At 38.8% G+C, this 26,147-nt stretch overlaps 1 protein-coding gene across 2 annotated transcripts; it reads right to left on the reverse strand.

Annotated features, from left to right (window-relative positions):
- Positions 1 to 76: 76 nt before the first annotated feature.
- On the reverse strand, positions 77 to 19,580 carry LOC147302040 (NACHT, LRR and PYD domains-containing protein 3-like). 2 transcript variants are annotated; one of them, XM_086283932.1, is made up of 18 exons: positions 19,501 to 19,580; positions 17,512 to 17,556; positions 17,258 to 17,360; positions 13,423 to 13,533; positions 13,222 to 13,332; positions 12,228 to 12,306; positions 11,919 to 12,120; positions 9,449 to 11,240; positions 8,465 to 8,638; positions 8,181 to 8,348; positions 7,903 to 8,067; positions 7,061 to 7,234; positions 6,624 to 6,797; positions 4,320 to 4,481; positions 3,862 to 4,035; positions 1,131 to 1,304; positions 1,003 to 1,049; positions 77 to 906 (listed from the first exon to the last, which is right to left on the reverse strand). In XM_086283932.1, exons 2-18 carry the CDS (start codon positions 17,528 to 17,530, stop codon positions 368 to 370), a joined length of 4,368 nt encoding a protein of 1,455 aa, XP_086140058.1. In that variant the 5' UTR covers positions 17,531 to 17,556; positions 19,501 to 19,580; the 3' UTR covers positions 77 to 367. The 2 variants fall into 2 exon arrangements, with proteins under 2 accessions (XP_086140058.1, XP_086140057.1); XM_086283931.1 differs by lacking the exon at positions 19,501 to 19,580 and having other exon boundaries at positions 17,512 to 19,474.
- Between the last annotated feature and the right edge of the window lie 6,567 nt (positions 19,581 to 26,147).

Genomic DNA, 26,147 nt, shown 5'->3' on the forward strand with positions numbered 1-26,147 from the left:
CAAGCTACAAAATGTTCAGGATTAAATAAAATAAATAAATTACATGTGAAAACAACAACAACAAAACAACAACAAACAAGAACTTATAGTTGTTTACTTTTTTCATACCAAGCTTGATGTCCAAACTTTGACTTAATTAGCAAAAAAGAAGCAACATCTGTCAGATATTCAAATATTAAAAGTATAGAAAAAAAAAACTTATTTTTTTAGACAAAAGGTGCATTTTTTAAAATCTCATTTTTAAAAACCACAGCCTCTTCTTTTTAACATCTATTAAATATTTTGCTTTTTTTTTTTTTTTTTTTTTTGCTGCATTACTGAGACCTATGGCTATTTCACCAGGAAAAATTAGCCTTTTTTGGATAGATTATATTTCTAACAGTGACACAGAAGAGTCTATTGATAAGAACCCAAACCCAGGGTAAAGTGGTTCAGTGAAGGCACCACAGAAAAAGGTGTACAGGTGAATCTGTGAATCAGGCAAGACTGCGTAGAAAGCCAGAGTGCCTTCAGTCCAGTCTAAATATACTCCCACTCTTTCAGAGGCAGAGGACAGAGGAGCAAGGAGAACTGTTTTTATATTATTGTGCCAGGCGTAGATGTTTTTATCATTGAACTCTAAATTCCATGATTTCTCATTCCATCCAAGCCTGCTGCCATCTAGAGCTCCCCTCCTTCTGACGCTTTTGTAAGTTGCTCCAATATCAACACCTCCTTTCCACTCCACCTCCCAGTAACAGCGGCCTGTCAGACCCGTTGTACAGAGCAGCTGGTAGCACCAGTCGAATCTGTCCGGGTGTTCAGGATATGGCTGCTTCTCTGGTGACAGTCTTACTTTTCTGTTATTCTCAAACAGGACAACATTTTTGTGGGCTGTGTTTGGGTCCAGTGTTAGTTCACATGCATCTAAGGAATACACAGAGAGGAAAGGGTGAAATACAGCAGTAAGTCTGAAGGTTTTAAATCAAACCAGAAATATAGTGTTACATCTTATATACTTACACTTCCTCAGACCAGATTTCAGCCTCTGAAGACCACTGTGGTCCTCGCTGGAAGGGGAAAATCAAAGTCAGACCAGACTGGAGTCCTTTAGCATTTCTACAGTTCCTGTACTCCAATGTACATCATACCTGAGGGAGTCCAGTCTCCAGTTTGGATCCTTCAGTCCCACAGATCGTAGCTTTACTCCCAACTCATCTGGATGGTTATAACTGAGGTCAAGTTCTTTCAGATAGGAGGGGTTGGACCTCAGAGCTGACGCCAAAGACGTACAGCCATCTGCCGTGATCAAACAGCCTGACAATCTGCAAGAGTGCAAAACTGAAGTGATCCATCCACCTAAAACTAATATATAATTTGCATGATAATTGGTGCAGATGGTCATATGCAAGTGAGCAGAGGTGTGGACTCGAGTCACATGACTTGGACTCGAGTCAGACTCGAGTCATTAATTTTATGACTTTAGACTTGACTTGAAAAAATGTTCTAAGACTTGTGACTTGACTTGGACTTTTACACCAATGACTTGGGACTTGAATTGGACTTGAACCGGTTTACTTGAAAAGACTTGATATTTTACCCCAAATATAAAATTTAACATGCATATTATATGGAGATTGAAAATGTGACGTCATTCACGGGTAGAACCGCAAAGGATTCTGGGAACTCGTGGCAAGCGGTACTAGCGCACGCAGGCTTTCAATTAAAATCAGTTAAACAGCGATAAAAAGAAACACAAAAATGTCAAGAAGCTGTTGTATTATTAACTGCAATAGCCGGTCGCATGACAGCCACGGGAAGCCGACGGGTAAAGAGATCGGTTGTTATCGGATTACGTCGTTGAAGAGAAATTGTTCGAGCCATGTTTCCGAAGTAACAAAGAGGCAACTGGATTGCAGCCATTCAAAGATCAAATATAACGTCCTAGAACACTCCAGCTCACAGGTTAGTCTGCTCCAAGCATTTACACAAAGGTCAGTCTGCTGTTGTAGTTAATACGTCATTTTCATAACATAATTGGTGATATAGGTTACAAGCAAGTCTGGCGCTGAACAGAAATTGTCGCGCTATGCTCCTTTATTTATTGTGCATAAATAGTAAATTGTCCTGACACAATATTGCGTTTCGCTTCTGTTATTATGGTACACTGACAAAAACACATACTTTTATTCACAGGATAAAACAGGTTTTTTGTATCACTAATTGCCCAGTACGATTACAGCATACAATATTATTGTCACTGCTACATTTCTGTGATGCTACCAGAAATTATTTCCACTACTAATTAATTACCGTTGAGCTCAAAGGTTATATTAATAAACGGTTAACGAATGTGTATTTATGAAGACGATTTGTGAGACTGGTAAACTTATGGTACGATGGTCTTTCGTTCTACACGGTGCATTTCAAGGTCCTGCACCCATCCGTCGGTAAACTGTACCTGGGCTTGTTGCAGTGACCGGAAGTTACTAAACTTCATGAGTGTATGCACTCACTCCAAGAACCGTATGATTATAAATATGCATATAAATATGCTAAGATGAGATAGCTGACTTCATCTAACTAGCAAATGTTTTCCAGGCTACGTTGGTGATACAGTTTTTTTTAATGTGTATGATATTTTTGTCATGCGATTTTAAAGCTGGTCCTACAACCGCATCCAAGAATAACATGCAGCTTATCTCAGAACTGTCGGTGAAAATTATTCTTGGAGCTAAGTTTAATTGAGCTGCATTTTAAAGAGGTGCAATTTCACAATTTGTGTATATTTTCTAAGTTCACTATTTTGTATGTGTTGAGAAAAACACAGATTTTAAAATTACATGGTCTAATATTTACATTTAGCATATAACTGCAACATGCTTTTTTCGTTTGTTTTTTTTAAAGACTCGAAAGGACTTGAAATTCAAAGTTTCAGACTTGTGACTTGACTCGGACTTTTACACCAGTGACTTGAGACTCGACTCTGACTTGCCTGACATTACTTGAGACTTGACTTGAGACTTGAGGATAAAGACTTGAGACTTACTTGAGACTTGCAAAACAATGACTTGGTCCCACCTCTGCAAGTGAGACAGTGTAAAGTACCTCTCAAGTGTCTTTCAAAGCAAAAAAGTAATTCCTCAGGTACAGCAGCTAGTTTTAAAAATGGTCTTGTTCAAGATTTGCAAAAGAAACAGAAATGTGCTCATAAGAATCTGCACTCAGTCTGTCCACCACAACTATGAATTCATTAGTCTGACTTCAGACAAAAAAAAAAGCCCTCTCTTGCTTTGTACACTATGCTATCTGAGAAGTTAAATGAAAATGTTTGCACTTTCATAACTGTGGCTGTTTGTGCATACTGTTTAGTGAAGATGTTTTATTTATTTATTTATTTTTTGCTTTTTTTTTTCTGTTGTGTAGGTTTAGGTTTTTATTAATTATTTAGTTTTATTGACTCTGCAGCAGTTTTAAATGTAGCTCTTAAGGGTTATTTTCATTGTAGTTTATAACCTTTGTCTTATGGAGATGGAGTGTGTGTGCAAACACAACATTAGTTCAGTTTTATTTACATTATGCCAATTCACAATAACAGTCACCACAAGTTGTTTTTTTTATATTGCAAGGTAAAGACCTTACAATATTAGGATGAAGCCCCAGCCACCAGTTGATCCCCTATGAACAAGCACTTGGCAACAGTGGAAAGAAAAAAATCCTTTTAACTTGAAGAAACTGCTAGCCAGGGTTTAGGAAGGGGCAACCATCCTGACAGCAAATCGTCTACTAGGAAAAAAATGGGTCCCCTTGTCACAGTTGGCTGCCTGTCCAGTCTTTTCACAATGACCCTTACGGTGCAACACATATTCCTCAGATGCATACCCAAACGTTTGTAGTCTACAGTGTGGGCTCCTCAGTCCAGCAGAAAGCAGTTTTACTCCTGAATCTCGTAGGTCATTGTTACTCAAATCCAGGTGTCTCAGACTGCAAGAGTCAGAGCTGAGGACCAGTGAGATATATTGACCACATTTCTCTGTGAGATTTGTGTGATTCAACCTGAAAAATTAAGAATGTTTCTCCATGTAATTTCTGTGATCCATTTACCTTTGACTTTCATTATCATAATGAACAAAATATGTGTGTATATGTATATATATATATATATATATATATATATATATATATATATATATATATATATATATATATATTTATATATTTATATTTATATTAAGTCAGAAACTCTGTAATTAAAATTAATTAAGTGATGTTAAAACAATAAACAGCACTAAAATAAAATTAAAATGTTTGGCTAAGTTAGTGTAAAAATGTGACCTCACCTCAGAGTTTCCAGTCTACAGTGTGGACTTGTCAGCCCAGTAGACAAAAGCTTGATGCCCGAATCCCACAGGTGGTTCTTACTTAAGTCCAGCTCTCTTAGACTGGTAGACTTTGACATCAGAACGTCACAAGTTCTTTCTGATAACCTGCAGCCACTCAGGCTAAAGGATTAGATTCAGTAAATGTGCGATTTGGATTTTATATACATATATATATATATATATATATATATATATATATATATATATATATATATATATATATATATATATTTATATATATATTTATATATATATATATTTATTAGGGGTGCAACGATATTCGTATCGATATTGAACCGTTCGATACAGTGCTTTCGGTTCGGTACGCATATGTATCGAACAATACAACATTTGTAATTTATTTTATCAATTTTCCTTCTGACGATGCTGTCTGTGTTGAGCGCTCAGTGAATCTGTGTTCGACTACTCCGCCTAGGCTGCACTGTCGAGCGCAGATCCACTGAGCGCTCAACACAGACAGCATAGTCAGAAGGAAGAGAGCAGGGCAAGCTAGCGAGACAGAAGTTAAGCTCTACTTGCAACAGGCAAATTGAACCTCATTCAGATCTGGCGTTTGGAATTATTTTGGTTTTCATGTGACGTATGACCCTGAAGGTAAGCGAGTCATGGACTAAAGTAAAACAGTATGTTGGATGTGCCATGCAATGCTCAATTACATTGGTGTGAACTAGTGTGTTAGCGCAGTTAGCTCGTTAACGTGTTTGCCGTCTAGCCCCATGCACGGAGCGATCGGCGGTAGCTCGTTAACGGAGATTTGCCGTGTTGTGGCGTTAAGGTCATTTCAACGAGATTAACCTGAAAGCACTAGTGGGAACACAACGAATATGACTGCACATTTACGCCGACATCATCCTAGTGCAAAGACAAAAACAACGAGCATGCTACTAACTTTAGCCGAGTCATTTAGACAGCTGTTAGCACATGATTCTCCTTATGCTGCTGAGAATATAGCCCAGAAGAAGCGGATAGTATAGCTTTTATTTTGGAAAGAGCCATTTCTCTGTAATAAACTCTCTTTTCCAAAGATGAGCGATTCCTCAATCAGATACAGGGCTTGCAATATCGCTAGCCCGACGTCCTGGAGCTAGCGATTTTTTTCAGTCGGGCTACCAAAATCTCTCTCTTCCCTGCCCGTCGGGCTATTGTAGGAAAAATATATGTCAATGCTTTTGCATTCTTTCAGAAATGTAGCTGGGTAATTATGTCATTGGCATCGGTGAGCCACTGTCAATATGTGACATATTGAAGTCGCGTTTGAATTTGCGCCTGTTTTTTTGCTTTCACTTTGCAATCGTGCGAACTGTGTATAGAGAGCGTGATGATAATTTGTGCACCAATTCCTCTGACATCGTCTTATTAATCGTTAGCTTACTATGCAAACATGACAAGTGAAATCTCCCGCAGCTTAAACATGTGAGAGGTTGATCGCGCAGAGAATCGCTGAGCTTATGTGAGTGAGCGTGTAAAAGCATTTCAGTTCTGCTGAGCCAAATAAGACAGGTCAGGGTGAAGAAGTGACAGCCAAAGAAAAGCTTACCACAAAACGGAGAAGTTATGACAAATCAGACTATAAGGCAAAAAGAAAGTGCAGCTTTATGGTTTCATGGACAAAAGAATTTCTGTGGCTGCAATATGATGAGCTAAATAACCGGGGCTGCACATAAGTGGTCCACAGGTGCGCATTCGCTGTCAAAATAAAAAACACGCACAAGGGTTAGGGTTAAATTTAAAAACTGTACTTTTGAGTTAAAATATATATTTATAATTTTAATAAATGACAAATTAAAAATGCATGAACATTTTTTTGTATCGAAAAAATATCGAACCGTGACACCAAAGTATCGAACCGAACCGTGAATTTTGTGTATCGTTGCACCCCTAATATATATATATATATATATATATATATATATATATATATATATATATATATATATATATATATATGGAACATTTAAATATGTAGGATTAAGGTATAAACCATTCTACTACCATTTAGGTATAAAGCATGGCAGAAGAGATTAGAAAACTTTAAAATGTCAGTAACTGTTATAAACAGTAGAACAGAGTGTACCATGACATAAAAATAACTTTCTATATCCATCGCACTGATATAGCTTTTTCATTTAGGTGCACCTACAAAAAAAGATTGACACAAATTTTGCTCAAATTAAAAGTAACAAATAACCAAAACCGACATTATGTATAGAAAGTATTAGAGTTTACAAGTTGAAATCTGACCTGAGAGTTTTCAGGATGCAGTACGGACTATGCAGTCCTGCAGACAAAAATGTCACTCCGGAATCCTGCAGATCATTGTTACTGAGGTCCAGATCTCTCAGACTTGAATACTGGGAGCTAAGAATTGTTGAGATGTCATTGCAGCATTTCTCTGTGAGGTTGGTTTGAGTTAACCTAACAAATGAGATACAGGTCTTTAACGTGTATACTTTAGAGCATTGTAGACTATGTTTTTAAAAAGGTCAATTTTATAGAAACTTGCAGTATCCATAATCAAATACAAACAAAAAGTTCTCTGTACCAGGTTAGCTGTTTTATTTATGAATAAGCATCTTATAAATAAGAAACATTTTACCAAAGGACAAAGCATTTGCAATTACATCTAATGTCACAGTTGCAGAATCAAGGTAGCCAAATATGTCTTAACCTGACCTCACCTTAGAGTTTGGAGTTGACAGTGTGGACTTCCAAGTCCCTCACAGAGCAGTTTTACTCCTGAGCTCTGCAGGTCATTGTCACTCAAGTCCAGCACTCTCAGACTAGACACCTTTGTGCATAAAGCTGATGATAACCCTTGACAGCATTGCTCTGTGAGACCAGTTCGACTCAATCTGATAAAATAAAAAATACATCTTAAAATGTTTTTAGACCAAACATTTATGGGATGTGATACAGTGGCGTAGGAAACGTGTTTTGTGTAGGCCAAGAGAGTTTGATGGAAGTTGCCATCACACTGTCTCTATCATCACATCTCTTGAATAAAAAAAAAAGCCAATGGGATTTTTAAAAAGAGATTACTTTTAAAAGAGATTATTTTTAAAAAGAAATTACTTTTGGATGATTCTGCAAAATAAGTTCTGCAGGACATGTTTTGGAAATTTACATCTGTTTTTAAAGATAAATTTGATTATGTTGATTGTAATGTTGAACAAAATATGCAATTTTTAATGATCTCTGAAACATAAATTCCAAGTAATAAAATACAAATTTCAGGCTACAAATGAATAATATCAAGTTGTGTGACTTGAACATCATCGATACGCTTCTGTAAATGAAGTAATGATGCTAATTATCCCCCAAAACTGGAAATGTCTGAATTAGGTACTTGCTAGCAAACACCTTCTCAGGGACACTTGAAATCTTTATAATTCTGTTGTAGAACACAAGTCTGAAGGTTAGCCACAGATTTTATTATAAGCATGTAACCAAAAACTAATTTTAAAAAACCTAATGACTTTAAGATCCAAATGTAAAACTTTAACATAAGTCATAATCCAACCGGAGAGTTTCCAGTCTGCAGTGCTGATTTCCCTGTTCAGAGAAGAGCATCACTCCTGAATCCTTCAGGCTGTTGTTGCTCAGGTCCAGCTCTCTCAGATTAGAGGAGGTGAGAATGAAAAACAGCGTATCATGACTTTTCTCTGACAGATTACAACCAATCAGCCTGTAGAAGAATTTAAATCAGTGCACAAATTAAAAACAAAACACAACATACAGAATTATTTTAAATATCACACCACAGATTATTAATTGCTATGTAAAATAGGATATCCCGACCTGAGTGTTTCCAGTCTACAGTTTGGACCTTTTAGCCCAGCAGAGAGTTGTTTCAGTCCAGAGCTCTGCAGATTGTTGTAACTCAAGTCCAATTCTCTCAAACGAGAAGTCTGTAGAACTAATGACAGCTCTTGACAGCATTTCTCCGTGAGATTGTTTTGGTTCAACCTGGTAATAAGATGAATATAAACATGTTTTGTTTAGACATTTACCATTTCTGTTCAATTTTTAGCAGTTTCAGCAGAAACGACTTTGAAAATTTGCCCAAAATGTGTTGATCAAACCTTAGCTTTTCTAGGCTACACTGTGGATTTTTCAGTCCAGAAGACACCAACTTCAGTCCTGAGTCCTGCAGGTTGTTGTTTGTCAAATCAACATCTCTTAGAGTGGAAGACTGAGCGCTAAAAACTGAGGCCAAACCTTCACAGCATCTCTCTGTCAGATTACAGCCACTCAACCTACGTTTATTATTCATACAAAAGGGAGCAATGTTAATCACAACAAAAAAATCTACTGATATCTGCCAAAATGTATTATTATATGTTGGCCAGATACGTAGTTATTAAATGCATGTTCATGTGGTCACCATCAAGAAACTACTGAAAGTAATTATGGTATTAAATTCAGGTTTTAAGTACCCAAGTAAACAGCTCTGTATTTTCAGTGTGTTATTTCAGATCCTGCGTAAATTATATAAAAAAATTTCCTTCTCATATAGAGGATGCATCGTTCATAGCTTTTAAATCACAGCTAGAACATTTAGAAAATAATGCATGCAGATCTAGTGCATTAAATAGCCCAAAAACGTTCCTAAAAACTACAGCAAAATTTAAGATACAGAAACTCTGGAACAAAGACTCAAAATCTCATGGTAATTAAAATGAGCATTTCTCCAAAACAAAACAACCAGACTACTTAGAAAGAATCAGGAACATTGATCAATAATGGAATTTTGCTGAAGCTGTAATTGTATCAACTGCCAGTATGTCATTAAACTCATCAGAAATAGTGAAAATATAGTTATTAATGAAGTTGAATGATTTCATATTTTTGTTTTACTTTCTTTCTGTATTTACACATCCCATGATTTCCTTTTTTAAGCTTTTCTCTTTTAGCTTTCTCTTTGTTTAATCTATTTGTATTTTTTAAACATATACATGCATTGATTTCTAAGTAAATTATAATTTCCTGACTTACTTTATTTTCAGCAGATTAAGCTAAATGCAGTAGTTCTTTAGCAGTTGTTTCCCATTTTTCAGGAAACTTACAGAGATTTGTTGGAGGCTTTGACCACAGGCAGCAGCCTCAGAAGACCTTCATCAGAAGCAGAGTATTTCTTCAGGTCGAACATGTCCAGGTCTTCTTCTGATGACAGTAAGATGAAGACCAGAGCTGACCACTGAGCAGGAGACAGTTCATCTGGGGAAAGGGTTCCTGAATTCAGATACTGTTGGATCTCCTCAACCAGAGAATGGTCATTCAGCTCATTCAGACAGTGGAACAGGTTAATGCTTCTCTCTGGTGACAAACTCCTCCTGATCACACTCTTTATATACTCAATTGTTTCCTGCTTCCCAAGAGAGATATTTCCTTTCTGTGTCACCAACCCACCAAGAAGTGTGAGATTTGTTGGCAGGGAAAGACCCAGAAGGAAGCGGAGAAACAAGTCCAGGTGTCCATTGGGACTCTGTACACCCATGTCCACAGCACTTTGGAAAAGGTGTGATAGCTTAGATTTGTCCCTGAATAAATTTGACCACCAAGTTTCAGACTGAAACAGATTCACGCCAAAGTTTGTCAAAGTCAGAAAGACATAAAGAGCAGCTAGAAACTCCTGAACGCTCAGATGGACAAAGCAAAACACTTTCTCCTGGTGCAGCCCCCTCTCCTCTTTAAAGATCTGTGTGAACAATCCTGAGTACACCGAGGCCACTCTGAGATCAATGCCAGATTCTGTCAGGTCTGATTCATAGAAGATCAGGTGACCTTTCTGCAGCTGCTCATATGCTAGTTTTCCCAATGACAAAACCATTTCCCTGCTCCCTGGATTCCAGTGTGGATCCACCTCAGCTCCAATGCAATACTTGATGCTCCACAGTTTTGCTTGAACCACCAGGAAGTAGATGTACATCTCAGTCAAGGTCTTAGGCAGCTCTCCTCCTGCTCTGGTTTTCAGCACATCCTCCAAAACTGTAGCAGTGATCCAGCAGAATACAGGGATGTGGCACATGATGTACAGGCTTCGCGAAGTCTTTATGTGAGAGATGATCCTGCTGGCTTGCTCCTCTTCTCCAAATCTCTTTCTGAAGTACTCCTCCTTTTGTAGGTCAGTGAACCCTCTGACCTCTGTCACCATGTCAACATATCCAGGTGGAATCTGATTGGCTGCTGCAGGTCGTGTGGTTATCCATAGCCGAGCAGAAGGAAGCAGGTTCCCACAGATGAGGTTTGTCAGCAGAACATCCACTGAAGTGGGCTGTCGAGCATCAGTCAGGATCTTATTGTTTTGGAAGTCCAGAGGAAGTCGACACTCATCCAGGCCATCAAAGATCAACACAACCTGTAATTCCTCAAAGCTGCAGAGTCCCACTTCTTTGGCTTCAGTAAAGAAATGATGAAAAAGTTTCACCAAACTGAAATTTGTACCCTTCAGCAGGTTCAGCTCTCTGAAGGTGAATGGAAATGTGAACTGGATGTCCTGGTTAGCTTTGTCCTCAGCCCAGTCCAGAGTGAACTTCTGTGTCAAGACTGTTTTCCCAATGCCAGCCACTCCCTTTGTCAGCACTGTTCTACATGCCTGATCTTTACCTGATGAGGGTTTAAAGATGTCCTCACATGTGATCGTTCTTTCTGGTCTGGCCGGTTTCCTCACAGCAGTTTCAATCTGTCTGACCTCGTGTTCATTGCTGAGCTCTCCAGTCCCTTCTTCTGTTATGTAGAGCTCTGTGTAGATGTCATTCAAGAAAGTTGGGTTTTGCGTTTTAGCTGTCCCCTCAAACAAGCACTGGAATTTCCTTTTTAAACTAAATTTAAGTTTACGCTGACATACTGCAGGGGATTCTGCATAAACACACAAAAACAACATATAAAATTATCCCTCACAAGTAAAGTTAGAAATAATGTTAAAGTTTAGGTTGCTGACAATTTTGAAAACTAAAACCACAGATACTTTTACAAAAGGTTGTTGTAGCTTCTATGTGTGAAATATGAAGCCAATGCTGAACCTGTATTCTTTCCAACAAAGAACAAACTTGCAATTAATCAATGAAAAACATGCAAAGACCTAAACTCTGCAACTTTTGCACTTTTTACTGTCTTCAGCTTTGAAACCTGTGTGACTGAGATCTTAGCCATGTACAAAAAAAAATCCAAAAATAAGATCTGGTTTTGTCAAATCTATATTTTCAAAATAGTGTAAGTTTAAAAAAATATACAAACAAATAAAAATTACAGGATTATGGCCATAGTCACTGTCCCCATTGTTACCTGTGGTTTCATAACACCAAGATGGCCACAGTCAAAACATTTAGCTTGAAGCACTAGCAGTAAACTGACAATCAGTCAGTGATGACGAATGGGCTTCAAGTACATAATAAACTCGTTAATCTGTTATACCTGCATTAACTGCTCAATGTGGAGTTTAAAGGGCATCTTTATACTGTATATTTGTTTCCTTTTTCTCATTGTCTTCCTTCCTCACATACCATCCATTAAAATGCAGCTGTAAAATGTTCTTACTGCTCTGCAGAGAATCAGCCAGGTTCTCGTGGTTTATTCTTCTCAGGAAGTGCAGTGCGATGTTTTGAAATGCCTCTCTGCTGCTCCTCATGCCCTCATTCATATCGGTGTCCATTTCTCCATCTGAACACTTTGATTTTAAAAGCCTTTGCATTCGCTTCAACTCGTCTTTCACAAAAGTGAAAATACTCTCCTCAAGCAACTGAAAAATTATATAAAAAGATGAAACATATACTGTGACTAAAAAACCAAACCAAACAAATCAAAAACTGCTGAGACTTTGCTAAGTGCACACTGAGACAAATTTACCTTAAATATTGAGTCTATGTCTGTTTGATGGTCCTCCACACATGAAGCACTATGAACCTCTGAGATGTCCTGATACAGTCTGTGAATAAAAATGAAACACACTACACTAAAAAAAATTATCTTTTTGATAAAGAATGACAATCTATTTTACTGGAAAACTGTTTTCCAGCATGTTGCCACTTCAAGATCATTCTCAACATGGTTCTCTTGTTGCACAAAATAAATCTAATAATTCATAAATAAAGTGCAGAAATTGGTAGAAAAACTGTGTAAATTATAAGTTATAAAGTAGTTTTTTTAAAAATTAATAAAATTTGTAATAAACATGCAAAGTCGCAAAAAAGCCCCCCATCATTACTAAAGTTTACATTGCGGGGTTCCACAGGCTCAATACTTGGTTCACTGCCATTTTAGGGTTTTATTGAATACGCAATGAAATGCCAGAGAACTGATCCTATGGATTGCAAAGATCTTCAATGTATTTTCAGTAAGTGCCACATAAAATATATGTATATATGGCTACCAATGATATGGCAGCCATAATAATGATAAACATATGTAACTAGCAAGTTACCTCAACTGTTTTGTTATTGATAAGGGGCCACCACAGCAGGTAGCTCCACATATTAAGTCTGGCAGATTTTGTGATTCTTGCTCTTCCTAAGGAAGCCTACAAGGGATTTTTCCCAGAGAATTAACTCATTAACTCATTGGCCCAGTTTTCCAACAATTTACAGTGTTTTAACGTGTACCAGTATTAGATTTATGACAGTTTTAGGGTTTCAGTATGTTGCCACAAGTCATTTTGACGTGCAGTCTAGAGGAAACGTCACAGTCCTGATAATAATAGAATGAATAAAGAATAATGAAATGAAAAAAATGTGTTAAAAGTTTAGACTGCAACATAAAATCATTACTACTTACATACTTTGCTCCTTAACAGACTTGATGTGATGTTAATAAACTGAGGTTATATAGTGACACGCTAACTCACTCTGTGCCAGAAGTCTGCTTTCTGTTAAAAGCAAGAGGTGGCTCCTTGGAGTGGTCACTCATGACCGAATCACAGCTGGATACAGGACAACCAGGCCTCACCTCCCCAGTCCTGGCAGAGAAACACCAGACAAAAGCATTATTGTTATGCCAAAAAACTGTTTAATAAATGCAAGTGTAGCAGATACTGCAGTGGACTAACTCTTTTCCAGAAGATTGTTGTCTATTAAAAGCAAGAGGTGACTCCTTTGAATGATTGGTCTTGATCGAAACAGAGCTTGGTGCAGTTGATGTAGTCTGCTGCTGCTCCTGGCTTCAAAACAAGAGAGTTGTTAGTCTCACTAGTCATGTAGGAAAACCTGGACATATCTGAGCAAGATTCCTATGTCTTGAGTCTACTATTGTTCGCGTTGCTGACACAACTGCAGTGCTGCGTTTACTCATTCTCTCTTTTTCTTTTTTTCCCCTTTCTTGCCTGTCCTGTTTGGCTCTTTTGCCATCAGAATTATTGTCTAAAGGCGAAGAAAGATGCCCAACAGATTTACTTTACCAAATGGACCATCCCAGCCTTGCTGTAATGGTCTATTTGATTCACCTTTTATTGTTTATTTTATTTTATTTTCACTTGCTAAATACGGGACAGATTTGACTGGGGAAAAGAAAGGGGAGAAAGAAAGAGGGAAAGAAAAACAGCGGGGAAGAGGGATGGGGATAAAGGGCAAAAAACAAAAACCAACAAAATAAGCAGACAAAAAATACATATATCAATCACCTGGATCACCTGTTGAGAAAGAAAAAAAAGAAAACAAGCAGAAAAAAAAAGAGAGCAACATAATAAACAACATCATGATGATCTATGGGAATATATATCGTAAGCACATATGGACACAGACATACAGGCACACACAGATACAAACATCCATTCCCACCCTCATGCTCTCATATGCAAATACTCAGCACTTACCCAAAGTGGAAACAGACATAAAGAGACACTGTACACACAATCACACTCCCCAAGTGTATTCTATACCCCAGGTCTAGGTACCCTTGCCCATGGAGGGGGAAACTGCACCCAGACCCAGGTAGTGTTACCCTTTTCCCTGGGGTGGAGAGAAGCAGACTGTCCCGACTCGGCAGCAGCAGGGAGGCCCCACATTCCAGACCCCAATCGGACGGCCAACTCCTCCTAGCAGGCTGCAGAGAACGGGGGTGTGTGAAGACTCCAAACCTCCCTCCACCCGCTCATATGTAGTGTTGATGCATGTGTGTTCTAAGATGCATTTAAAACCCAGGAGGGCATGGAGCTACCTGCCAGAGAGCAGCAGGTAAGCGCATAGCCCCTCCTGATAGCTCTCAATGTCTACATGTATTTAAAATTGAGAGGTGGGCAACGACACCAGGGGTGAGGTTGTACACCCTGATGGTCTTTTGGATTCCGTGTAGCTTGCCCACCCCCAAGATACTATATGTATGTGTTATGAGAGTGTGAGTAATGTGAATGTCTATGTTGTGAGATAAAATTGAGGCACAGGCAGTCAGAGGGGGACAGAGGGGGGGATGCATCCCCTGCACCCTGGTGACACACCCCTACCCCAAGGCCCTGCATGTGTGGGTGATTGTGGTGGAGTGGGAAGAGGGAGGCAGCTGGAGATGGGGAGGGAAGGAAGGGAGGGGCAAGTGACCCCTCCCTGGGGCCAGCTCCCCCGCTGACCCCAGTAGGCACCCACACACTCTGCAACTCGCCATGGAAAGGGGGCCCAGGCCCATCCGGACCGGGGCCCAGTTCGGCAGCGCCGCCTGGCCCCACAGAGCCCGGGACAGCCCACCCGACCCCACCACAGAGAAAACTGCACCCACCCTGTCATCCACTCATCTTCCAGACTACACAAGACAATCGACGCCCAGGCTGAGGTCTTCCTCTACCTCTCCTGTATCTCCCCCTCCTGCAGAGTGAGTTCCTGAAGAGAGGAGACCTCCTGCAAGATGTAACAGCCTCCCCCACCTGTTTAAGAGTCCCCCAGGTGGCTCGATGCACTGGCGGCACCCCGCTCCAGGGCTGGGCCTCCATACACCCACCCGCCCACAACCCCGGCAACACACCAACCAGGACCCAAGCCCCCGAGGCCCAGCCAGGGCCCCAGCCCAGAGACGGAGCACCCCCAGAACCCCACGCCCGTCCCGGATCCACCCAGGGGCAGCCAGGCTACCAGGTCAGTAACCCACGTCCATCAGCACAGACCCTCCCCTAGCCCCGCTGCACGCAGCCACAAGGAAACCGTCACCTAAGAGCCAACAGAGCCCCTAATAGGACATGACCGTTACCCCGGGTTGAGCCCCCCAAGGAAGATGCTCCTGGGGAATCCCCCAACGCCCCAAGCCTGTCCCTACCCCCACACCAATCACAACAGCAAAGGTGGGACCAAACTATGACCCCCCACCCCCACTAGGTGATGGAGCTGATCAAAGGAGCCCAGAGCAATTGATCTGATGTGGTGGCAGAGGCTGTATCAAGACTAATGTAATCTAATAGGTAATTTCTATATTGGTTATAATTAAGATTATTTTTTATATTTTTTCAGTTCATGAGGACTGTTTTCTTGGCTATGCATAGGGCAGTGAAAACCATTTGGGCGATATTCTTTTCTGAAGTGACATTATCTAAGCTGCCCAACAAACACACTAAACGGACTTCGATAAGTCTTCACATATCTCGCGAGAAAACTTCTGAACTGGTGGACAGAACCAAAGAGCGTGGATATAATTGTCCGGTGAATTGGTTTGGCAGTGTGAGCAGTTGTTGGCAGACGTAATGTCATGAACTGGCTGTGTGGCAGGCAGGAAATAGGACCCAAACGCAAACTCACGGGAAAACAGGACTGAACTCAAAATGCAGCTTTATTGCTGACAAAAGATGACAAAAGACAACAGCGATACAAAATAACATGAAACTAAACTGGGAAGTACTAAGGAACGGACTTACAAGAAAACACACGGAGGGGCACAAAGTCACGAGGGAGAACGCGACACAGAACTGAGGGAGACGCAGACATAAATACACAGAGAGTTAACGAGGGAAGTGGGAGCACACGGGGAACACAGGTGACACTGATAATCATAACAAGACACGGCAGGAGTGAACGCAACACTGATGGGAGACGGACAACGTAAAAAAGGAAGTACACAGAGGTTCAGACAGGAGGAGAGAGAGCACAGGGAGAACACAGACATAACGGGCTGGGGAAAACATGGAATAAAACACAAGGAGAGACGAGGGCTCACAGATACACAGGGGCACACAGGAGGTAACCAAATAAGGAACATCTTTAACAGAACCTAGGAACCACGGCATAAGGAACAAAATACAAGAAAACTAAGAATGCTGGGCCAATATGGCCCAGGATCATGACACGTAAAGCCCATCTTGAACATCCGATGACCTGTATAGTGTACTCTATGTAGTATTTTGTAGTGAATTAATTGAAGACTGGGATTTCTAATTAAATGAAAGGTTTTTAAGCAAATCTGAGACCAGAAGTTTTGGTCTAAGTTAACTGATAAATCCGCTTCCCATTTTGCAATAGGAAGTGATATTGATTCATCCGTTTTAGAAAGCATTCTGTATATTTTGGAAAGTAATTTTGGGGTTTTAAGAATAAGAAATTGAACCACACTTGGTGGTGTTTGTAGTTCAACTTGACCCAGTTTAAATTTCTTTTTTACTATGGATTTAATTTACTCATTCTCAGTCATTCACAGCTCACTGACAATAGTGCTGGCAAATTATTCAGCAGGATCAAGTTTTCGGGGATACAGATAACTGACAGCCTCTTAATACGTCAGTACTGGTTGAAAAGGGCTGACCGGCATCTGCACATCAGGCACTGCAGCAGATCGTCTTCACTGTGTCTATATGCCTAAATACATTGAGTTGCTGCCATGTGATTGGTTAATAAGATACAAGTTAATAAGCAGTTTAACAGGTGTACCTAAGGATGTGGCCAGGGAGTGTGTAAGTGTCAGAAACACAAGTAACTTACCTCTGAGCTTCAGTGGGCCCACAAAGTTCCCCTGGTGTAGTGTTTTTAGAGGGAAGGATCCCATCATTTTTCCCTTCTACAAGATCCATGGTGGAGCTCATATCTTTATACAAAATACACCCAACTTACAAAACATCTGAGACTAAAGATTGCTTTCTAGAACACGTCAAGGATATTGTTAAATTCAACACATATTTTCAAAGTGTTGTCAGAGCTTCCAATATTAATTATATTTCCTCAAAAGAAGCAAATACCTTTTAAATTCTTATCCATCAAATCATCAGTATTTTCTGTAATGTCTGTAAAGGAGAAACAGAACATGGAGTTTGTTGTTTATTATTATTTTATTATTAAGACCCTGCATATATTGGACTTGCACATATGTTTTCCACACTCACTGAAATGGCAGCACAGATTACTTTTTATGAATGATGACCCCCACCCCCTCTTCTGATCTCTATTTTAATTTTAGTTAGTTTAATCTTAGTTAGCTCACAATAAATGGATTCTAATTTATTGTTAGATTATTTTCTTGCTCGGTGTTAAGCTCTTAATATATTCACACTTATATAGTGTTACTGGCCACTCAAAGTGTCCATAAGTTTTACAATACTTACTACTTCCTCATGACTATTTATACTACACCAAAGTGTATCTATATTAGAAATACTGAGTAGAAAAAATGTGTTTTACTTTATTATTACTCCCCAAAACTAATTACAACTAAATGTGAAATTAAGCCTGAAGAGTTTGTATTAAGGATACTTTGTCTTGTGGGGCACCTTGTCTTGACTGAGGTACATCAAAGTGAACACAAGCTCGTTAACAATTACCTTAGGCTACGTTCACACTGCAGGTCTTAATGCTCAATTCCGATTTTTTGATCAAATCCGATTTTTTTTGTCTCCTCGTTCACACTACAAATAAAATGCGACAGCAAACGCGCTCTAGTGTGAACGCTCAAAGCGGCCCGCATGCGCAAAAGAAGATGCCACACACAACGCGCTCTGTTTAGACCAAGAACAAACAGTATTGTTTGACTGATGGCCGTTAATATAAAGACTTCGGACTTTACGTTTCCCAATTTTTGCTTTAAGTTATTTTGTTATTTACATAATAATGTAAATAACCTAATAATGATCCTTATTGCTGTTTAAGAGAGGAGCGGTGCTTCAAAGGATAGCTGCAGATTTCTGTCAGAATCTGCAGATTATACAGTACAAATAAAATGTTTACGTTGTCTTCCCAACAGTTTCACTGACATCTACACTGGATGGCAAGGAAGCGTTCGCGATGTCTTCTCTGGCGCTGATAATTGGCTTCAGTCTTGTGTCGGTGACGTAAAAGGCGGATTTAATGCGACTTGACCGTTCAAACAGCAGTCGCTTTCTAAAACATCGGATATGTATCGGATTCAGTACCACATACGAAAGTGACCCAGATCGGATTTGAAAATATCGGATTTGCGCCGTTCACACTGTCATAGCATGATCGGATATGGGTCGCATAGGGTCAAAAAAATCGGATTTGATGCGCTTTCGCCTGCAGTGTGAACGTAGCCTTAGTATTGTCGCATTTATGATATGTACGATTTATACAAATCGAAAGTTTGTGTTACAAACTGTTTATGCTGTAAAAAGTAATTTGGATTAACGTTTGTGACAGGCTGCTTATACATGTGATGTTTTTAAATGCTTTTTACTTATAATTCTTGTACTAATGTCGAGGGCTGCAGCTATCGATTATTCCATCGATTAATTGAGTAATCAGATAAGAATGAGTTTTGTCTTATTAATGAGCAATATTAAATAAACAAAAGGGGAAAAAAAACACAGGTCTTTCAATATCAACTGCTCATTTCCATTATAAAATTGCAATATTTAAAATCTCTAACAACAACAATAACAACTAAACCCTTTAATTTTATGCACATGTCTTTTGAAATCTATTTTTTGTAGTTCTTTCCAGTTCTTTTTCTACATATTTTAGTAGAACTTCTGGAGGCTTACTGCAGATTTGTGTAAAGCAAGCGGAAGTGGATGAAGACTCTGGCTCCAGAGTGTTTTTAGTCGCAAATGTAGGCAACGGCGCGCTACAGAGCCGTGTGTTAAACGAAGCATCGAAGCAAAGAATTTGTGTCGAGTTTTTTGGCTGTACTGTCTCCAACAGGGTCAGGAGATGCTGCACTTCACTTGTTCTGACCTAAATGCATTTTAAAGAGAGAAAATAAGATTTTACAGTACCTTTTCATGGTGACAGTAACGCTCCAAGCTCACTGAGAAAATCCACCATTGAAAGAAGTGCACAAATCCCACTATCACGCCCAGGCGTGAGTCACACCAGGGCGTGTGACAAAGGTAGAATAAACGTAACGCTCCCTGGGCTTTTTTCTTGCAGGCAGTCAGTGCCTCTGCTCTGATTCGGAAGCATTATAAAGCCATAACTAGTAACCATAGGTGTTAAAAATAAAGACATAACATTTTGCGTAAGCTTTAGTTATACCAGTACGTTTCCATAAAGCTGCAAATCTGATAAGGAAGCATGCCTGAAGTCGCAGCTCAGGGCAAACAAACACACATCACAGGCTGAGGATGAATCACAAAGATAAACTTGGACCTCAATGAAGCTTCAAGTTTCACTCTGACTGGAGAAAAAACTGTGACATGATGAACAAATAAAACCTTTAGTGATGTTAAAATGGACTTTTTACCATAAAACAGGGGCCTCTGCACACTTCTTCACTCTGCACTGCTTCTTTTGAGAAGCCTGATTCCTGGCTTTTCTCTTCTGCATTTTGCTTAGTGAATAAAAATAACAGCCTATATTTGGCAATCCTGCCTCTGCACTCAGAGAAACTTCCTCTTTCTTAGTTTTTTCTCCCCTCAAACTGCAGTCGTTGCTTTGTTTTGCTCAACACTTTGTACAGTTTTTGCTTCTCTTTTCTCACCTTTCTAAGAGCTGCAAATGATGAGTTCACTGTAAGTTCATTTAACTGCTTGCATTTTAGCCTTAGCAGGATTTTTCCAAGGCAACTTTATAATACATGAGGTTTCATGTGAGTAATTAACTTAATGGAGAAGCAAATCAGTACAACAGGTACCAACAAGACTGGAGAATAGAAGGATGTTTGTGTTCACAGGATTTTTACCATGGGAACGGGTAATTAGGGTTAATTCAGTCTTGGATTTAAGATCCTCCTTATGACTGCAAAACTTGTTTGAACATCATCACATAAGCTTTGCTGATTGTCAGAGTAATTTTAGTAAAATCAGTTCATTCTGCCTGGCAGCTTCATATTTAACATCATTTGTCCGATATATCCAGTCTCCCTCCTCTGCACATGTTCACACCATGTCAGCGCTGCTTCTATTCCTTTGTCTCTAAACCACCTCAACGTAAGTGTCCCTGTGATGTACTCATTTCTAGCTTATCCTCGTCTCTCCTAATAAAGACCCTGCCAGCTCCATCACATGAAATACAATACAATATACAAAAAGCAATTAGATATACAACCAAAACACACAGTGGAAATACAAACATTAAATCATACTAAGTTTAAAGTGATCACAAATCTGCTTTGAGACATTGTTGAGAAATGCCTTCAAAGTCTGTTTATAATTCCACAATTTGCTTCATTTTTGTGACACCACACTTGATTTCTTTAAATTCCTAAAGCTCAAAAGAATTAAACAAAATTTAAAAGTCCTTAAGATGCTCATGAACAAAATTTATTAATAGGAGCTACAAACTCATATATTTTTCCTTGATTTTTGATGACACGTCAAATTCCTCCATTTACAGAGTTCCTGTGTAAACATTCAATTTACCGGACTTTGGACAAAGGATTTTCCAGGACTTTTTACAGTTTACACACAGGCGTCTGATCATGAGTCACTCTTCTTCATCTAGCCTCCTGAGAACCACCTTATTCATTTATGTCCTCTGTAATGGACACTTGTTTTTGGTCTATATCTTTTTACTACTTTGAGCTACCCTAAGAAGTCCCGATGGACATCCTGGGCTTTCCATTGATCTCTCATGTGTTTGGGTGGCCTCTTTTAGCTTCAAAGAGGAAGGGAATAACAAAAAAATTCAATGGGAAGATTCTCTTTTCCTCAGTTTTCAGGAGGCTAGAATGTGGCAAATAAGAATGCTAAATGTAATGTGTACTCATTATTATCTACTCTCCGTTGTATCTAATGTCATTCTTATGGACTAGATTTCTTAAGGAGACTCCTGGGCAAAACATTTCCCACCCAGTAATCCGTGGTCCCAAGAAAATATCTCCCACACCATTACACCATGAGCAACCTGAAATGCTGATACAAAGCAGGATGGAGCCATGCTTTCAAATTTAAACCAAATTCAGACCTACTATCCAAATGTTGCATCAGAAATGGAGACTCATCAGACCTTCTGTTGTCCAATTTCCTGCTCATATAATATAGTATAATATTATATATAATAATCATATATAATATAGGAGTGATACCTGATGTGGTCTTTTGCTGCTGCTGCTTCAAGGTTTAACATGTTTTGGGCTCAGAGATGCTTTTCTGCATACCTTTGTTGCAACAAGTACATATTTGAGTTACTTTTGTTTTCATCAGCTTAAAACAGCCTGACTAGTCTCCTCTGACCTCTGACATCAGCAAGGCGTTTTCACCCAGAGAACCACCGCTCACTGGACATTTTCTCTTTCTCCAAATCCTAGAGATGGAAAATCCCAGCAGATTAATAATTTCTGAAATGCTCAAACCAACAACCACATTCAAAGTCAATCAAATCCCCCATTCCTAATTCACAGAGTTCAGGTAAAGGCTGTTACCTGTAAATACACAGATCTTTATGTGTTTTACAAGTGTAACTGAGTGCAAGTATATATTGCACACAAAAATGTGCATGCTGAATAATGTCATTAACTAAATGAAGTCTCATTTTATGCTGCTTTGGATTCTGCTGTGGGCTTTTCCCAGACCAGCGGGGGATTTAAATCAGATTTATTTAGGAGTGAATGAGATTTAACTCCAAATAGGATCTCCAGGTCAACCCATTTGTAAATTTATAGTGATCGTGATTTTATCTCAGAGGTATTTAGATCTCTGAGAGTCGACGCCACCTCGTGGATGAGCTTTTTTTTTTACTTGTTTGTTTTCTTTTCAATATTTAGCCACTAGATGGGGACGTAGGGCTCCAAATGGCACAGTTGTTTACAGGTTATTTGTGACACCGAGTCTGTTTAACTACACTGTTCAGAATCAAAGAGTCCTAGACTGCTGGTGTCTCTGGTTTATTTTCAATGTACTCTAAACTGTTAGGCCACAGGGCTTTGATGGTCAAATTGAGGTTTGTACTGTAAACCTAGAAACTTCCATACTCTCTATATTTGTTTATTACAAAGAAACTGTTTATTTTAGGTAGTACTTAGTTGAATTTGCAGGAAAGTACAGGGCACATAAGATGTGAGATGAGGAAATATTGCTTATTTTTACTTAAATTTACCATGAAATAACCCAGTACTTAAAATTACTTAACCATTTAATTATGGTTATTATTTATTTATTTTTATGTTATTTTTTTGTTGTTTCCTGTACAAAAGTTGTTACACAAAATTGCATGTAATTACAGGCTACTTGTGCGTTAGTCACGGGTTTCACAGGTGACTCCATAATATGGCTCCCATTCCAGAAAGTACAGAGTGCTTACAGCGCACTTGTTTCATTGTTTCTTGCAAAAACCTGACTTGTTGCCTACAAAATGCATGTAAGTACAGGGTACTTGCACCTTACTTGCAAGTCATGTTATAAAGTGTTACTATTTTCTATTATAATGAATGCATTATAAGAAACTATTTGTCTGTATTATCCATTACCTGCTTATTAGGTACGCATAGCTAAGACATGGTTGCCTTCATGGAGGTTATGAAAAAAGTTTAAAGCCTATAAAGCGATGGTTTTGTTTTGGGGGTTTTCTGTTGTTGGTGCACAAAAACATTTTATTAAGAATTTCTGGATCACTTTCATTCACAAACATTCAAATATATATACAAAGCCCCACCCACTTTGTTGGGCCAACTTTTGTTTTTTTCTATTCGACTATTTTAGAGAAATACAATGCTTAACATTTTTTTACTACCTGCCATAAAATATAAACAAACAAAAATTATTTTAGATATCTGTTTTGTTTTAAATTCAAACTAACTTTGTTATTTGCTTAAAAAATAACAAACTGAATTTATGATTTTATACGCAAATTTGAGCCAGCAGACTGGACTTCTCTGAGAAGTAAGAAATTAGTCAAGCACAACATTTTACCACTAAAACTAAACGATTTAAGAAACCAACAACACAGCCCTGTACTTGATGGCACCAATACATCACTGTTCCTCTGCTTATGGGACTGGGTGAAGATGAAAGGTGAGCAAAGCACATTCTATGAGGATTCAGTCTGTGGGACACAGGAGAGACTCCCAAATAATGACATTCTGGGACAGATAAAATGGAAAGGGCCCTGCCCTCTTTCTATTTCCCCAGATGCAAACTGTTATGCCACTGTGACAGGCCTAGTGCCCCCTCCAAAGAGGTCAAGGAGATTAGCCCCTGCTGATATAAATGATGTGAGGCAGATGTGAGGTGACACATATAAAAGCTGTTTTATATGTGTCAATATCTGCAATGAATCTGTATTGATTAACGAACACTGAACAACTGCCATACACCTGATATACAATGCCCCGCATTGATGATGCCCTGTATTCCTTGTCAGGCAGCCAATGGTTCTCAGTATTAGATCTGCGTATGGGATACGATCAGATAAAAAAGGCTGCGAAGACAAGGAAAAGATGGCATTTATTTGTCCCCTTGGTATCAAAGTCAAAGTCAGCTTTATTGTCAAAGACCAGTCATACACAGTGTTGGTCAAGTTACTTGAAAAAAGTAATCAGTAACTAATTACTGATTACTTCCACAAAAAAGTAATCCTGTTACTTTACTGATTACTTATTTTCAAAAGTAATTAATTACTTAGTTACTTAGTTACTTTTTAAAAACACGATTTACAACCTGAAGAGGTGATAAAGCGATAGATCTTTCAGCCCAATTCTATTTTTTCTGCATAATCCATCATACAAAATGTAATCAAATGGAAAAGTCTCTTTTAAAACTTGTTTTATTAGTTTTAACCTTTTAACTTTATGCATCAAGCAAACATTTAATTATATGCAACATTCTCTGACTTGAAGAAATTAGTTTAACATTTAAACCTATTTTCTGCACATTCCAGCACAGAAAATAAAATATTTTTTGTGTTTACACTCAGTCTTTCAAATAGATGCAAGTAAAACACAGCAGAAAATAAATAAAGTCAAAGACTCAGCGGTCCTTTTGCTCTATTTTCACTTGTAAAGCAGGACTGACGTAGGCGGAGGTTTACCCTGGTGCAGGTGTGCCGTGGTCAGTGGAAGAATCCGCGAGTTTCTCTGTGAGTTTCCCATTACGTCGTAGCTACTCGGTGCTTGCTTGGAAGTTTAGGGGTTTTTTCGCTGTAAAAAGAAGTTTTCTTCCCACGCACAACGGACACTAATGTTTTTGTCACTTTTTATGGAATCAAACTCAAAGTAAGGTCAGTACTTCCACGCTTTAAACGCTGCACACTCTCTCCCACAATCAATATGTTATCCATTGTTGCTCTGCACACAGCTGTTGTCACTAACGGCGCACTCGCTTACGTCACTGTCATGAGACATTCTCGCAAAAAAATCATGGTTTTAGTAACTCAGTAACGCAGCGTTCCTACGGGAAAGTAACGGTAATCTAATTACCGTTTTTGCAATAGTAATCCCTTACTTTACTAGTTACTTGAAAAAAGTAATCAGATTACAGTAACGCGTTACAAGTAACGCGTTAATGCCCTTCTCTGGTCATACACATTTGAAATTGCAATGCTCGCATAGCCCTCAGTGTACACTAAAAATCTAAAGATGAAAAAGGAAAAATAAAGTAAAACTAGAAAAAATTTGCATTTCCTGCGAAAATGCAGTGTGGATGCCTTAACGCTGAAGATGTCTGCTGAAAAAAGCTGAAAAAGTTGAAACAAAAAAAAAAAAAAAAAAGCTGCCCTGAGCAGGATTTGAACCTGGCCCTCCTGGTCAAAGGGCAGCTATTTAGCTCACTGAGCCAAACACTTTCTCACAAAGAAGAGGTGGAGAGATTGACAATTGTGCTGAAATGAGCAGAAGCTGCTGAGAATTGTGCTGATAAGAGGTGGAAAGGCTGAAAATTTTTCAGAAGAGGTGAATAAGCAGAATTTGGGCAAAAAAGAGGTGAAAATTCTGCTGAAAAGAGTTCAATCAACAGAATTTCTGCTGAAAAGAGGTGAATGAGCAGAATTCTGCTGAAAAGAGGTTTTTGCTGAAAAAGAGCTGAAAAAGTTTGGATTTGTGCTGAAAAGGGGTTAAAAAAACTGAAAATTTTGCTGAAAAGGGGTGAAAAAGATGAAATTTGTGTTGAAAAGAGTTAAAAAAAAGTTTAACTGTTAAGTGAAAGAAATGTTGCCATAAGCTGGATTTGAACCCAGGCCTCCCAGTCTGAGAACGGATGCTTATCTCACTGAGCTAAAACACAGCTCAGCCCATCATGCAAAATCAGTGACCACATTGATAATGTGTTCCATTCATTTCAATGGTCAAAAGTCATAACACACATCAGCAGAAATAGCAGAATTTTTTAAAGTGTAAACATAGTATTTCTGCTAAAACTTGGTATTTATACTAAATAATATTTTTTTTCCTGCCAAATCATAGCATTTGTGCTGGAACACAGAAAGTTCTGCCAAATCATACAATTTGTACTAAAACATTATTTATGATTTAGCAGAAACACTGGGACTTGGT

The sequence above is a fragment of the Aulonocara sp. 'chitande type north' Nkhata Bay genome, linkage group LG23 (assembly GCF_057382095.1).
Source record: "Aulonocara sp. 'chitande type north' Nkhata Bay isolate Kocher_YH1m ecotype deep benthic linkage group LG23, A_spYH_male_GT1.1, whole genome shotgun sequence".
NCBI lineage: Eukaryota > Metazoa > Chordata > Actinopteri > Cichliformes > Cichlidae > Aulonocara > Aulonocara sp. 'chitande type north' Nkhata Bay.